This window comes from Monodelphis domestica, chromosome X (genome assembly GCF_027887165.1).
Source record: "Monodelphis domestica isolate mMonDom1 chromosome X, mMonDom1.pri, whole genome shotgun sequence".
NCBI lineage: Eukaryota > Metazoa > Chordata > Mammalia > Didelphimorphia > Didelphidae > Monodelphis > Monodelphis domestica.
This window is the reverse complement of record NC_077235.1, coordinates 32,795,921-32,810,569: the sequence shown is the minus strand read 5'-3', so window position 1 is coordinate 32,810,569 and position 14,649 is coordinate 32,795,921. Positions and strand designations below refer to the sequence as shown.

General features: G+C 39.5%; 1 protein-coding gene across 8 annotated transcripts in view; it reads left to right on the top strand.

The window, feature by feature from the left end:
- Nucleotides 1–14,649, top strand: part of ZNF185 (zinc finger protein 185 with LIM domain) — an 83,942-nt gene that overhangs the window by 50,680 nt on the left and 18,613 nt on the right. For 5 of the 8 annotated variants that reach the window (XM_056809571.1, XM_016426720.2, XM_007507323.3 and 2 more), the window contains 4 exons: nucleotides 3,050–3,142; nucleotides 4,094–4,186; nucleotides 6,845–6,931; nucleotides 7,312–7,410. In XM_056809571.1, the coding sequence (XP_056665549.1) occupies nucleotides 3,050–3,142; nucleotides 4,094–4,186; nucleotides 6,845–6,931; nucleotides 7,312–7,410 (372 nt within the window). The remainder of the gene's footprint in view (nucleotides 1–3,049; nucleotides 3,143–4,093; nucleotides 4,187–6,844; nucleotides 6,932–7,311; nucleotides 7,411–14,649) is intronic. The other 3 variants (XM_056809573.1, XM_056809572.1, XM_056809574.1) reach the window with 2 other exon arrangements.

The window sequence follows — 14,649 nt, the reverse complement described above, 5'->3', positions numbered from 1 at the left end:
CTCCCTTCCCCTTCAGTTCTCTGCCCCCACATGCTTAAATAGCCATATCCTTCTATGTGGTGTATTTCTTCCTCTGGGTTCCCTTAGTTACCATGCTGCCACTTTGCCACCTCCCCTCATATGCACATTCTTCTATCCTCACAGCCCCCCCCCCAGATACCCATTTAAAGATATGTAGATATGTTCCTTTACCCTCACCCACTCTCACATACAAAAAGGGAAAAAACCAAGAAGGGGAATAAAATGGGAAAGACTCACAATGGGGTAGTAGTGGTGAGGAAATCTTAACCAGGCCTATTGGACCCCTGGAAGGCTCATCTTTAGTACAGAGGCTGGCCCCTCAGCATGACAGGCAGAGAGACTTCATTTCCTGAGCTCCCCCACTAAGGATCAGGCTCTGGGGAAATGACTCAGATATGGCTGATGTGGTCCAGAAAGCCAATTTATTCATTTCCAAAAATAAGCGTAATTGCCAAGCAGTCCAAGATGTTCTTGTCGGGTGGCCAGCCTGTTCTCACCCCAGCAGGGAAGCCACATTAAAACCTGGCGGCTACGTGACAAGTAAAGAATCAGAGCAGAGGGAGCTGGGTGGGCTGAATAGATGTTTTTCATTGAGCTGTGGTCACCTGATAAGTCACAGCATCTACGGTAGAGCTGTTGTCATAGAGATAGAACACTGTCTCTAGACTCAGGTGGTAGGTAAAACTGGCTGAGCCAGAAGAGACCTTAGGGAACAGCTAATCCAGGCAAGCCTGCATTATATAACAGAATAAAAAACTGAGACCCAGAGAAGGGCAATGACTGTTTAAGAGTACACAGGTAGTTGGTGGCAAAGCCAGAACTGGAATCATGTTTTCTAACTCCCAATTCTTTTTTCCCCCTGAATCCCAATTTAATGCCTTGGTCAGCCTCTGTCTTGCAAAAGGCTCATCCCTTTTGCTTGACTACTTCTAAGGTTTAGTGATTCTGAAAATTGGGAGTGATTCTGAAAAGGTTAAGGGTTTGAGGGGAGGAGTCAACATCATAGACTCTCAATTGTTTGGGACCTTCAAAGTAATTTAGTCTAGTTTCCTAAAGAAGAAATCTCTTCTATGGCATCCTTAATAAGTGGTCATCCAGTCTCGGATTGGATAATGACAGGGATGGAGAGATCACCATTTTATGAAACAGTCTGTTCCTTTGTTAAACAATCCTAATGGCCAAGCAACTGTGCCCTGTATTAAGCTGACATCTACTCACCCCTAACTTCCACCAGTTGATTCTAATTCTGCCTTCCTGAGGTCAAGCAGAAAGTCTGAAGGGAATTCTCATATCCTTCCTAGTTTTCCCTTCTCCAAGTTAAACATCTTTTGACCTAGATCTCATATGACAAGGCTACTGGTCCCTTCCCTATCTCTGTCACCTTCCTCTGGATGTCCTCCATCTTATCAGGATCCTTACAAAAATGTAGGCCAGAGGACAGACAGGTGGCCCACATTCCAAACCAGCCACAGATTGGGAACCCACCTGCCGATATAATAATGGGAGATCCTAGGAAGAACTTGTCATCTGCCATCAGAAATCTGGCAGGTGCCTTCTTTCTCTATCTGACACACTCCTCCCCCACCCAAGACCTAAGAATCTTCATCACCAGAAAAACACTGGGAATCATTGTATGAATGTTTCCAAATGCATCCACATACAAGCAGCCTACACTCGGAAACTGTATGGGAAGTTGTTACTCAGAACCATGATGTTGACATGTGTCTAGAGGAAAACAGTGCTGACTGTTCTCCAGGATCATAAGGCTTCCTAAGAGTTCCCCAAGTCTCCTGGTGATTGCAGATCCTGGGCAGCTCTGACCCTGTGCTATAGTTACAGTAAAGCATTGCAACTGTTTTATTAGAAAGGTATCTTTTGGCAAAGACATGCCTCTAAAATTTTCTCCTATTTTCTCTGTAATGATAACAGTATTAATGAGGAGCTATGATTCATTTTACAAAAAACTGACTAATGCGCAAATCTCAACAACAAATTGATTATATAAAGCAAAATGTGTGTGTATTTTTTCTGTGAAACAAGGAAGTAATTGAAGAAGTTCTTGGGATGGTGGTTCTGATTATTATCATCATCACTTTTTTATAAAAGAAAGTATAAGTACTGTGCAAGAAAAGGACAATAAGAACAAATAGGAATGCCTCTCACTTAAGAATTTACAAAGCTCTTTCCTTAGAACAACCCCAGGAAGTATGTAGTATAGATATTCTTATCCCCATTTTATAGATGAGAAAACTGAGCTCAGGGGAAGGGAAATTACTTAGTCAAGGTCATAGAGTTAAATCTAGGCCAAGTCATGATTCGAACCCAGGTTCCTGTGATTCCAGACTTAGTGTTCATTTTAATTTTTAGTGGTTTTCACAAGGAGAAAAATAGTATGGGAACTTGAGTTTCTATACAGATAGAACATCTGACTTTTGATCAGAGCACCCACACAGGCCTATGTTGGGGAAGGAATAGTTATGAAAAGCTAGTCTAGGGAAAAAAGGTTGATTCATCAAGGCTATCCTTCACCTGAGCTAGGTGTGGAACAAGTTGAGAATAGCCAGAAATCCTGGGGTCAAAGATCCAGAAATCTGGAAGAGACTGCAGAGATCCTTTAGTCTGACTACCTCTTGTTACAGAAGAAGAAACGGGGCCTAGGATGATGAAGAAACTTTCCCAAGACCACAAAGGTAATAAAAAGATCAGAGGCAGGACTTGAACCTAGGACTTCTGGCTCTGTACCCATGCTTTTGCACCTGTACCATGTTTCCATCTGGCCCCAAAGCAAAAAGGGAAACCACAAGAATGGGGCCAAAGACATGGGTGTGAATCCTAGCTCTGACCTTTGTCGCCTGTATGATCTTGGACAAGTCCCTTTATCTCTAGGTCTCCAGGATCTTTTTTACCATGGAGGTTCCTCCCTTCCAGTTATGAATCTATGACCTTATGTGTTCTGTGATCCTCAGTGATTCAATCATTTGTGATGGAATGAAGGGGAAATCAAATCATACTTTTTTCCCTTCATTAGTGGGAAGAGAGAAGAAACTCGAACTCTACAGGGCCGTGACCCTAAACAGGAATCCACTATTCTTGACCCTTCCCCAGAAAGCAGTCGGAAGAGGTAAAACAGTGGTGGTGGCATCAAGGGATTGGGCAGAGGACAGGAGCTGACAGTTATAAGAGAACCAGAGAGCCCATCAGAGGCTCCTCTGTCCCTTAACATGCATCCTGGATTTTTGCCATTTCATGGCTAGTGTAACCTATTGCCCCTTCTTTACCTCATAAGTATACCTGTGCATGTACATGTGAGTGTGTGTATATATGTATGTATATAGGAATGCAGAGCATTTTTATCAGGAAAAGAGACAGTTAAACCCATTTGTGTCCTACCATATGTCTTCCCTGATGGTCTCTCTGCCTTGGTGGTAAAGGAGGCCTTGTATCACAGAATTATGTTCCTTCAGCAAGTCAGGCTCCCAAGCTAAAGGCAAAGCTGGATGATTCTTGATGAAGTTCTCCCTTTCAAATACATTAGTCAGCCTAAGAGGCAATAAGAGACATAGTGGAAAAGACTCTGGACTAGGTATCAAGAACTAAGTTTCTACTCTCAGCTGTGCCACTAACTTGCCATGTAGCCTTGGGAAAGATACCTTTCTTGGGCCTCAGTTTCTTCTAATGTAAAATATGTGGGCTCTGATGTTTACTTAAGCCCCTTCCATCTCTCTTACATGGTATCCAGGCTCCTTTGACAGAGCAGACTCTTGTCTATGAGGATCATTGAGACTTATTTTAAAAGATCTGTGAGAAATGTACTGCAGATGTGGATTGGGGTGTATGCTGTCAGATATTGTGTCTTCCGCTTTTGCTTCAGTGTTGTTGTTCGTTACAAGGCAGGGTCCTACACCTCGGCAGGGTGCACACACATGTTCAGAAAGCCAGGGAGATGACTGATACCTTGAAACAAAGGCTTTAGACAAATATCTCAGGAGTTTTTTAGTTCCTTGAGGAAGGATGACTGTCCATGGGATAGAAGCAGCCTCCTTCCTTAAAGTTAACTATCTCTTCTCTCTAGAGCTTTCTTGGACTGTAGGGAAAGAGTTGTTTCCAGTAATAGAACAGACCATCCCAGAGAAGAGAACAAAGATGCCCATCTTGATGCTGACAGGTACCAAGGCCTAGGGAATATCCTATGACCCCTTTAGTCATCTTGAATTTCTGGCCAGCTTCAGGGCTGTTTAGCACTGTGCCCCTTGCTCTAAGTGAGTCTCTAGATAGTCATGCTGAAGTTTCTTACAAAAGTGAGAGAAGCTGTGAAGTCAGGCTTCCATGGGATGTCTGGACTAGTTGGAGAAAGTTGTAATCACCTTCTTGGCCTCCCTCGCTATATTAGCATCTGTATCCCATCTCACTCTGGGTGTTCTCCAAGGCTCTGCTCTAGGTTTTCATCTCTCCTCTGTCTACACTCTCTCACTTGGTAAACTTCTCAAGTCTCATGAGTTTCATTATTATCTCTAAGCAGAGGAATCTCAGGTCTATTTGTCTAGTCCTAACCTCTCATGTGACCTCTGGTCTTGCATCACCAACTGCCTATTGGCATTTTGAAAAAAATTTATTTTTTTATTTTAATAAATTTCCACATAAGTTTTCCAACGTTATATGATCCATGTTGTCTCCTTCCTTTCCTCCCTCCCCTCTCCTAGAGCTGACCAGCAATTCAAACTGGGTTACACATGTATTATCACACAAAACATATTTCTATATTCTTCATTTTTGTAAGTGAATAATCTTATAAAACCAAAAACTCCAAAACATAAACTCAAAGAAACAAGTGATAGATCCTATATTTTCATCTACATTCCTACTACACCAGTTCTTTCTCTGGAGGTGGAGAGCATTCTTTTTAATAAGTCCCTCAGAATTGTACTGGATCATTGTACTGCTGTCAGTGGCAAAGCCTATCGCATTTGATCATCCCATTATGTTTCAGTTACTGTGTACAATGTTCTCCTGGTTCTGCTTATTTCATTCTACATCAGTTTATGCAGGTCTTTCCAGCCCTTTCTGAAATCCTCCAGTACATTATTCCTTTGAGCACAATAGTATTCCATCATCATCATATACCACAGTTTGTTCAACCATTCTCCAATTGAGGGACATCCCTTTAACTTCCTATTCTTTGCCACCTCAAAAAGGGCAGCTATAAATATTTTTGTACAAATAGATCCTTTCCATGTCCACATTTTTAACTGGACAGCCTTTAGGCCTTTCAAATTCAACATATCCAAAAGATAGCTCATTAACTTTTCCCTCCGACCCCTCCGCTCTCTATAATTTCCCCATCATTGTCAGGGGTGCCCCAGTCCTCCATGTCCCCAAGGCTTACAACCTTGGCAGCCTTCAACCCCTCAGCCTTCCAGTTCAGTAAATTGCCAGATCATTCGTTTCCATCTCCAGAGTCTCTCTCCTGTGTCAGCTACCTCACTCGTTCATATTTTCATCTCTTAGCTGGTCTTCCTCCCTCAAATCTCTTGCTACTTCAATCCATATTCAGTGTACCACACAACAGCCTGGGTGACTTTCCTAAAGCACAACTCTATGTCAGTCCCCTACTCAAAAAAATCCAGTAGTTCCTTATTATCACAAGCAACAAATATGAATTCTTTTTTTTGCATTTAAAGTCTTTCACAATCTAGCCACATCCTAACTTCCTGGTCTCATTAATCGTTATTTCCCTTCACACACAATACAGCACATTCACACTGGCCTTCTTGCTTTATTACATGGTAAACTGCAACCTGTTGAACCCAGGTTGAACATGTTGAATCTCTGGCACTCCATTTCCTGTTTCTCTGGGGTTTTTGCAATGGCTGGCAGTCCATCCTCGCTATTGCCTCTTAGAATTCCTAGTCTCCTTCAAGATTTGACTCAAATGCTACATTTTAGGGGAGGCCTTTCTTGCCATATCCAACTGCTGGTACCCTCCTCCACACATCACTTCACAACATTTTGGTGTCTTTGTCCATGCTATCTCCCCACCCCCAAAAGCATGCTAGCCCTTTGAAGGCTTCCCCCTTGAAGGTATTGTTTTGCTTTTGTCCTTGTCACCCAGTGTCTGTCACTTGGCACATAATAAGTCCTGGGTTGGTATCAATCCAGTCCATGACATTTTATGAACTTACACTTCGGGAGAGAGAAAAGAACCTGAGCATTGCAGAACTGTCAAAGACCATCATTGGACATAATCTTATACAGCTCCTTCATTTGACAGATGGAGAAACCAGGGCCTGGTGCAGGGAAATGCCTTGCAATCAAATCATATTTCAGATTGCTCAATTATTGGCAAGAATCCCATGACTTACTTCTTTAGAATCCCAGGATGTTCAGGAATATTCATTCCTGACAGTCCTCTCTACAGCCCTAACAAATGGTTATCCAACCTCTGCTTGAAGTCCCCTTATTTCCCTCAACAGTGAGGGGGAGCTCACTACCTCCCCAGGCCATGAATTCCACTTTAGGGCAACTCTAACTGCTAGGAATTTTTCTTGATATGGAGCCCAAATCTGGCCTTGCAACTTCTACATGGCCCCCACATGCTTATATTTGACTGAGCCACACATTTCAAATGTGAATTGGAACTTGGGTCTGGAATGGCCCCCAATTTCTAGATGAGGAAACTGAGACACTTATGCATGGGGGACTAACTAAGCCACCACAAGATCAATCTCCAAGTTCTCATGTTTAATATTTTAATACTAAGTGCTTGTGGTTAAGGGAGACGAGATACAGAGTCCTGAGGTTTCTAATGGGTCTGTTCCTCTGACAGGTCAAGCACTTGGTCAACTGACAGTAACCATGGCTCTACTGGTTCCCAGCATGATCTGGATGAAGTAGAAGTTACCTCAAAGAAAGGGTAAGTCTGAGGAGAGAGTGGGGGAAGTGGGGCTCCAGGCTTCAGCCTCAATCTGTTGACCAATGGCCTTACAGGAAAGTAGCATTCATAAGGGGAGAGATAGAGCAGACAGGATAGTCCAGGCATGGGAATGTAGCTAGGATAACAGATTGATCCACAGGAGAGAAATTCCACAAAGGCCTTTGACCTTCAGTTGGGTTGCTTGGCTCCCTAGCCTTCACCCTTCTGCAGTGGATTGTGGACTGTGTTGTAGATTCCACAGCAGGTATGAGTGAGCGCTGTTGACAAACCCAGACATTCTTGTTATTCAGCAGGGGCCTGCCTTTAGCTGACCCTGAGTCCTGCTGAAAGGGCTCAAGTATATTTCCCTTCCTATGCAGGACTCCATTCCTTTATAGAGACCGATTCATCAGTAACACTCAAGGGGGAGCCTATGAGGGCCCTGCTAAACTGCAACCTGTTGAACACAAGGATCTAAGGTAAGAGGGAGTTCACTAATTCCCCAGGCCATCCATTCCATTTTAGTGCAGCTCTAATTACTAGGATTATTCTAACTGTCCAGGGCCCTCATTTTACTCTGGAAGAAACAAAAACTTATAGAGGGTGAGTGACTTGCCCAAGGTCATACAGTAAAACTAATGAGACAGGACTACAACTAAGAGAGGAAAAAATGTGCTATTTTCACTGTAATTGGTTTCATTGCACCAGAGCAGAGTATTTGTTACAATGAGTCAAATTCACATTCAATTTAGTGACGATGTGGCAATTTTCTTCATGGTCTGTTGACAGAACAATGAGAATGCTCTCCTTTTCTAACTAAGAAATGTCCACATCACTGTCTTCACATTCTTCCAGGCATTTGCAGCAACAGTGAACTCCACTCACATCATGCATCACAAAATCTATGTGATCCACAGCATTGAGCATTCCAAATGAAATAGAAAACCAGTCAGGTGACTTTGAGTCAGGATGGCCTGATTTCAAACCCTTCCTCTGACATTTACTAGCCATATGGCCTTAGACAAACTGGCTTACCTTCTCTTCATCTATACAAACTTGAAAGTGATATCTATGGTATTTCTATACCAGCTATCCTCAGATATTATGTTATTATATAACATAATTATTAATACTATTGAGTGATCTGGGGTTTCATCAGTTTGAGAGTTCCCACTAATGATAAAGATCAGAGACTGCCCTGACTGCCCATACCATGCTATTCTCCTCTGCGACCTCCCTACAACTCAGCAGTAATAACCACCTTTAAATGTTGCATTTAGTGGGACAGCTGGGAGAGGTGGGGGCCCATGCTAATTCAGACCTAACTTGTCATAGTGTCTGTTATTCAACTATTAGAGATTCATTCTTTTGGATTAGCAGCCATGGAAGAAATCAGGAATCCTTAGCTCCAGTCCTGACTGGGACACTAACTAGAATGTTAGCTCCTTAAGAGTTTTTCTTCTGTCTTTTGATCACTAGCACCTAGGACAGTGACTTGTGCTAGTAGGTACTTAGTATTGACTGACAGCTTGTTGAATTGAACTCTTGAATGCCTGGACAAGTCATTTTTCTTTCCTTTCCTTTTCTTTTCTTTCTTTTTAATTTTTTTCCATTTGAATAAGTTTATTTAGTCAATTTAGAACATTATTCCTTGGTTACAATAATCACATTATTTCCCTCCTTCCCCTTCACCCACTCTTCCCACAGCCGATGCCCAATTTCATTGGGTGTTACTTGTGTCCTTGATCAGAACCTATTTCCATGCTGTTGTTTACACTAGGATATTCATTTAGAGTCTACATCCCCAACAATATGCCTTCAACCCATGTATTCAAGCAGTTGTTTTTCTTTGGTGTTTTTACTCCCACAGTGTTTCCTCTGAATGTGAATAGTATTCTTCTCATAGATTCCTCCAAGATGTTCAGGATCACTGCATTGCCACTAATGGAGAAATCCATTACATTCGATTGTACCACAGCGTAACAGTTTCTGTGTACAATGTTTTCCTGGTTCTGCTCCTCTCACTCTGCATCAATTCCTGGAGGTTGTTCCAGTCCCCATGGAATTCCTCCAGTTTATTATTCCTTTAAGCACAATAGTATTCCATCACCAACATATACCACAATTTGTTCAGCCATTCCCCAATCTAAGGGCATCCCCTCATTTTCCAATTTTTTTGCCACCACAAAGAGCACAGCTATGAATACTCTTGTATGTGTCTTTTTCCTTATTATCTCTTTGGGGTACAAACCCAGCAGTGCTATGGCTGGGTCAAAGGGTAGACAGTCTGTTAGTGCCCTTTGGGCATAGTTCCAAATTGCCCTCCAAAATGTCTGGATCAATTCACAGCTCCACCAGCAATGCATTAATGTCCCAGCTTTGCCACACCCCCTCCAGAATTCATTGCTTTCCTTTGCTGTCATGTTAGCCAATCTGCTAGGAGTGAGGTAATACCTCAGAGATGTTTTGATTTGCATCTCTCTGATTATAAGAGATTTAGAACACTTTTTCATGTGCTTATTAATAGTTTTGCTTTCTTTTAACTGAAAATTGCATATTCATGCCCCTTGCCCATTTATCAATTGGAGAATGGCTTGATTTTTTTTTACAACTGGTTTAGCTCTTTATAAATTTGAATAATTAGACCTTTGTCAGAGGTTTTTGTAATGAAGATTGTTTCCCAATTTGTTGCTTCCCTTATAATTTTGGATGCACTAGTTTTGTTTGTACAAAAAATTTTTTAATTTGATGTAATCAAAATTATTGATTTTACATTTTGTGATTTTTTTCTAGTTCTTGCTTAGTTTTAAAGTCTTTCCTTTCCCAAAGATCTGACAAGTATACTATTCTGTGTTCGCCTAATTTGCTTATAGTTTCCTTCTTTATATTCAGGTCATTCACCCATTCTGAGTTTATCTTGGTGTAGGGTGTGAGATGTTGTTCCAAACCTAATCTCTCCCATACTGTCTTCCAATTTTCCCAGCAGTTTTTATCAAAAAGTGGGTTTGGTCCCCAAAACTGGGTTCTTTGGGTTTATCATAGACTATCCTACTGAAGTCATTTACCCCAAGACTATTCCACTTATCCTCCTTTCTGTCTCTTAGCCAGTACCAAATTGTTTTAATAACCACAGCTTTATAATATAGTTTGAGATCTGGGACTGCAAGTTCTCCTTCCTTTTGATTTTTTTTCATGATTTCCCTGGATATCCTTGATCTTTTGTTCTTCCAAATGAACTTTGTTATGTTTTTTTTCTAATTCCGTAAAGAATTTTTTTGGTAGTTCAATGGGTATGGTACTAAATAAGTAAATTAATTTAGGTAGGATTGTCATTTTTATTATGTTAGCTCGTCCCACCCATGAGCAAGCGATGTTTTTCCAATTCTTTAGATCTAGTTTTAATTGTGTGGAGAGTGTTTTGTAGTTGTGTTCATATAGTTCCTGTGTTTGTCTCGGCAGATAGATTCCTAAGTATTTTATATTGTCTAGGGTGATTTTAAATGGAATTTCTCTTTCTAATTCTTGATGCTGAGATGGATTGGAGATATATAGAAAGGCTGATGACTTATGTAGGTTTATTTTGTATCCTGCAACTTTGCTAAAGTTGTTGATTATTTCAACTAGCTTTTTGGTTGATTCTCTAGGATTCTTTAAGTTGACCATCATATCATCTGCAAAGAGTGATAGCTTGGTTTCCTCGTTGCCAATTTTAATACCTTCAATTTCTTTTCCTTCTCTAATTCCTACTGCTAGTGTTTCTAGTACAATGTTAAATAATTGGGGTGATAATGGGCATCTTTGTTTCATTCCTGATCTTATTGGGAAGGCTTCTAATTTATCCCCATTGCAGATGATGTTTGCTGATGGTTTCAGATTTATACTGTTTATTATTTTTAGGAAAGGCCCTTCTATTCTTATACTTTCTACTGTTTTCAATAGGAATGGGTGTTGTGTTTTATCAAAGGCTTTTTCTGCATCTATTGAGATAATCATGTGATTTTTGTGAGTTTGCTTGTTAATATGGTCAATTATGCGGATAGTTTTCCTAATGTTGAACCATCCTTGCATTCCTGGTATGAATCCTACCTGGTCATAGTGAATAACCCTTGTGATGACTTGCTAGAGTCTTTTTGCTAGTATCCTATTTAAGATTTTTGCATCTATATTCATTAGGGAGATTGGTCTATAGTTTTCTTTCTCTGTTTTTGACCTGCCTGGCTTTGGGATCAGTACCATGTTTGTGTCGTAAAATGAATTCGGTAGAACTCTTTCTTGGCTTATTCTGTCAAATAGTTTGTATAATATTGGTATTAGTTGTTCTTTGAATGTTTGATAGAATTCATTTGTGAATCCATCTGGACCTGGGGATTTTTTCTTAGGGAGTTCTTTGATGGCTTGTTCAATTTCTTTTTCTGATATGGGGTTGTTTAGGTAATTTATTTCTTCCTCTGTTAGCCTACACAATTTATAGTTTTGTAAGTATTCATCCATTTCACCTAGATTGCCATATTTGTTGCCATATAATTGGGCATAGTAGTTTTTAATGATTGCCTTAATTTCCTCTTCATTAGAGGTGAGGTCTCCCTTTCCATCTTGGATACTGTCAATTTGGTTTTTTTCTTTCCTTTTTTTAATTAGACTGAGTAGTACTTTGTCTATTTTATTTGTTTTTTCAAAGTACCAGCATCTAGTCTTATTTATTAAATCAATAGTTCTTTGACTTTCAATTTTATTAATTTCTCCTTTGAGTTTTAGGATCTCTAATTTAGTGTTCATCTGAGGATTTTTAATTTGTTCGCTTTCTAGTTTTTTAATTTGCATGCCTAATTCATTGACCTCTGCCCTTCTTAATTTATTAATATATGAACTCAAGGATATAAATTTCCCCCTGAGTATTGCTTTGGCTGCATGCCATAAGTTTTTAAAGGATGTCTCATTGTTGTCATTTTCTTCAATGAATTTATTAATTGTTTCTATGAGTTGTTCTTTAACTAACTGGTTTTGGAGAATCGTATTGTTTAATTTCCAATTAATTTTTGATTTACCTCTCCATGTACCCTTACTAATTATTATTTTCATTGCATTATGACCTGAGAAGGTTGCATTTATTATTTCTGCCCTTTTGCACTCATTTGCAATGTTTTTATGCCCTAATACATGGTCAATTTCTGTGAATGTACCATGTGCTGCTGAAAAGAAGGTATATTCCTTTTTGTCCCTATTTATTTTCTTCTACATGTCTACTAACTCTAATTTTTTTAAGCTTTCATTCACTTCTCTTACCTCTTTCTTATTAATTTTTTGGTTTGATTTATCTAGTTTGGATAGAGGAAGGTTTAGGTCTCCCTCTAGTATAGTTTTTCTATTTCATCCTTGCGCTCCTCTAGTTTCTCCTTTAGAAATTTGGATGCTATGCCATTTGATGCATGCATGTTGAGTACAGATATTTCCTCATTGTCTATACTGCCTTTTATCAGGATGTAATTACCTTCCCTATCTCTTTTAACTAGATTTATTTTTACTTTGGCTTTGTCAGATATCATGTTTGCGACTCCTGCCTTCTTTTTATCAGTTGATGCCCAATAGATTTGGCTCCATCCTCTTACTTTCACCTTATGCGTATCTATCTTCCTCATGTGTGTTTCTTGTAAACAGCATGTGGTAGGGTTTTGGATTCTAATCCACTCTGCTACTCGCTTGTGTTTTATGGGTGAGTTCATTCCATTCACATTCAGAGTTATGATTACCAGCTGTGTATTTCCCAGCATTTTGATTTCTACTCCTGGTCCTGCCTTTTCTTCTTTCACTATTCATTTTTCTTTTCTGACCCTTAGTTTAGCTATAATATGAGGAGTTGGGATTAAACAATCTCTAGCTATTAGGAAAGACATCAGGAGTTAGCACCTTAAATCCAAATTAGCTCACTCTCATGGCCTGAGTGCATTATGCCTTAGAAATCATTTGATATCAATTCTCCCACTGGCCCTTTTCAACTCTTTGAACAACCTAATTGCAGGGAATACTTTTACCATTATACACACAAGGAAAATGAAAACTAGTTCAGGGAACTGACTTAGCCACAATCACACAACTAAGTATGGAACTGGAGGGGGGCAGGACTTTTCTTTCCAAATTTCAAGTCTTTATTTAAGAAAAAAGGATACAAAAGAACTTCTCACAAAACAACCAAATAAACACCTTTACAAAGACTATCCCACCTCCAAATGCAGATGATCACTTTTTTCTTTTTTTATTTATTTTAAAAATATTTTCCATGTTTCCATGATTTATTTTCTTTCCTTCCCCTCTTCCCCCCGCCCTCCCAGAGCTGACAAGCAATTCTAGTGGGATGTACAAATGCTATCACGATACCCATTTCCATATTTTTCATTTTTGCTATAGAGCAATTTTTAAAAGCCTAAAAAAAAGCCAAATTACATTCCCTTATATACATGTAATGAGTGATGTCATATGTTTTTCTTTTGCATTTCTACTCACAAAGATCTTTCTCTCAATGTGGATAGCATTCTTTCCCAATAGCCCTTCAGGAGTGTCCTGGCTTCTTGTGTTGCTACTAGTAGCAAAGTCCATTACATTGGGTTGTTCCACAATATTTCACTTTCTGGGTACAATGTTCTCCTGGTTCTGCTCATTTCACTCGGTATCAGTTCATATGGAAAGCCTCCAGATCATCATTCCTTACAGAACAACAGTATTCCATCACCATCATATACCACAATTTGTTCAGCCATTCCCCAATCGATGGACACCCCCTTATTTTCCAATTTTTTTCCACCACAAAGAGTGCAGCTATGAATATTTTTGTACAAGTATTTTTCCTTATTACAGATGATCACTTCTTAACAGAAAAGAAGACTATCCTTTAGTTTTGGTATTAGGGTATTAATGCTGACCACTGTATTTGTTGTTGTATTGTGTTTGTATTTGTTGTTTGTATTTGTATTGTATTTGTTGTATTGTGTTGCTTCTCCATGTTGACCCTTATATAGTTCAGGTCACTGTGGCAATGGAAGAGAAGTGGCTCAGCTACCTTCATTCTGCATCATTTCTTATAAATCTTGTAACATCTTTTTGAATTCTTCATATTTGCCCTTCAATTACATCCTTATGCTTATATGGAAATTCTCTGTTTATTTGGTGTTTGTTAAATTGTCCAACCATTCCTCAAACAATGAGCATATATTTTGTTTTGAGTTTTCTGTTATCATAAATTCTGTTGCTATACATTTTTAGACATAGAGACTTTTATTTTTACTATCAGTAACCTCCTTTGGGCATAGTCCTAGTAGCATAATCTGAGACAAAGACTATATTTAGTTACTTTTCTTGGATGGATGGATAGATAGAACATTTATTAAGAACTTCAACTGGAAAATGAGATAGCCATCACAAAAAAAAATAGAAAATGAGGGGATGCCTTTCGATTGGGGAATGGCTGAACAAATTGTAGTATTTGATGGTGATGGAATACTATTGCGCTAAAAGGAATAATGAACTGGAGGAACTCCATGTGAACTGAAACGACCTCCAGAAACTGATGCAGAGTGAAAGGAGCAGAATCAAGAGAACATTACACAAAGAGACGGATACACTGTGGCACAATCGAATGTAATGGACTTCTCTACTAGTAGCAATGCAATGATCCAGGATGATTCTGGGGGACTTATGAGAAAGAATACTATACACATTCAGAGGAA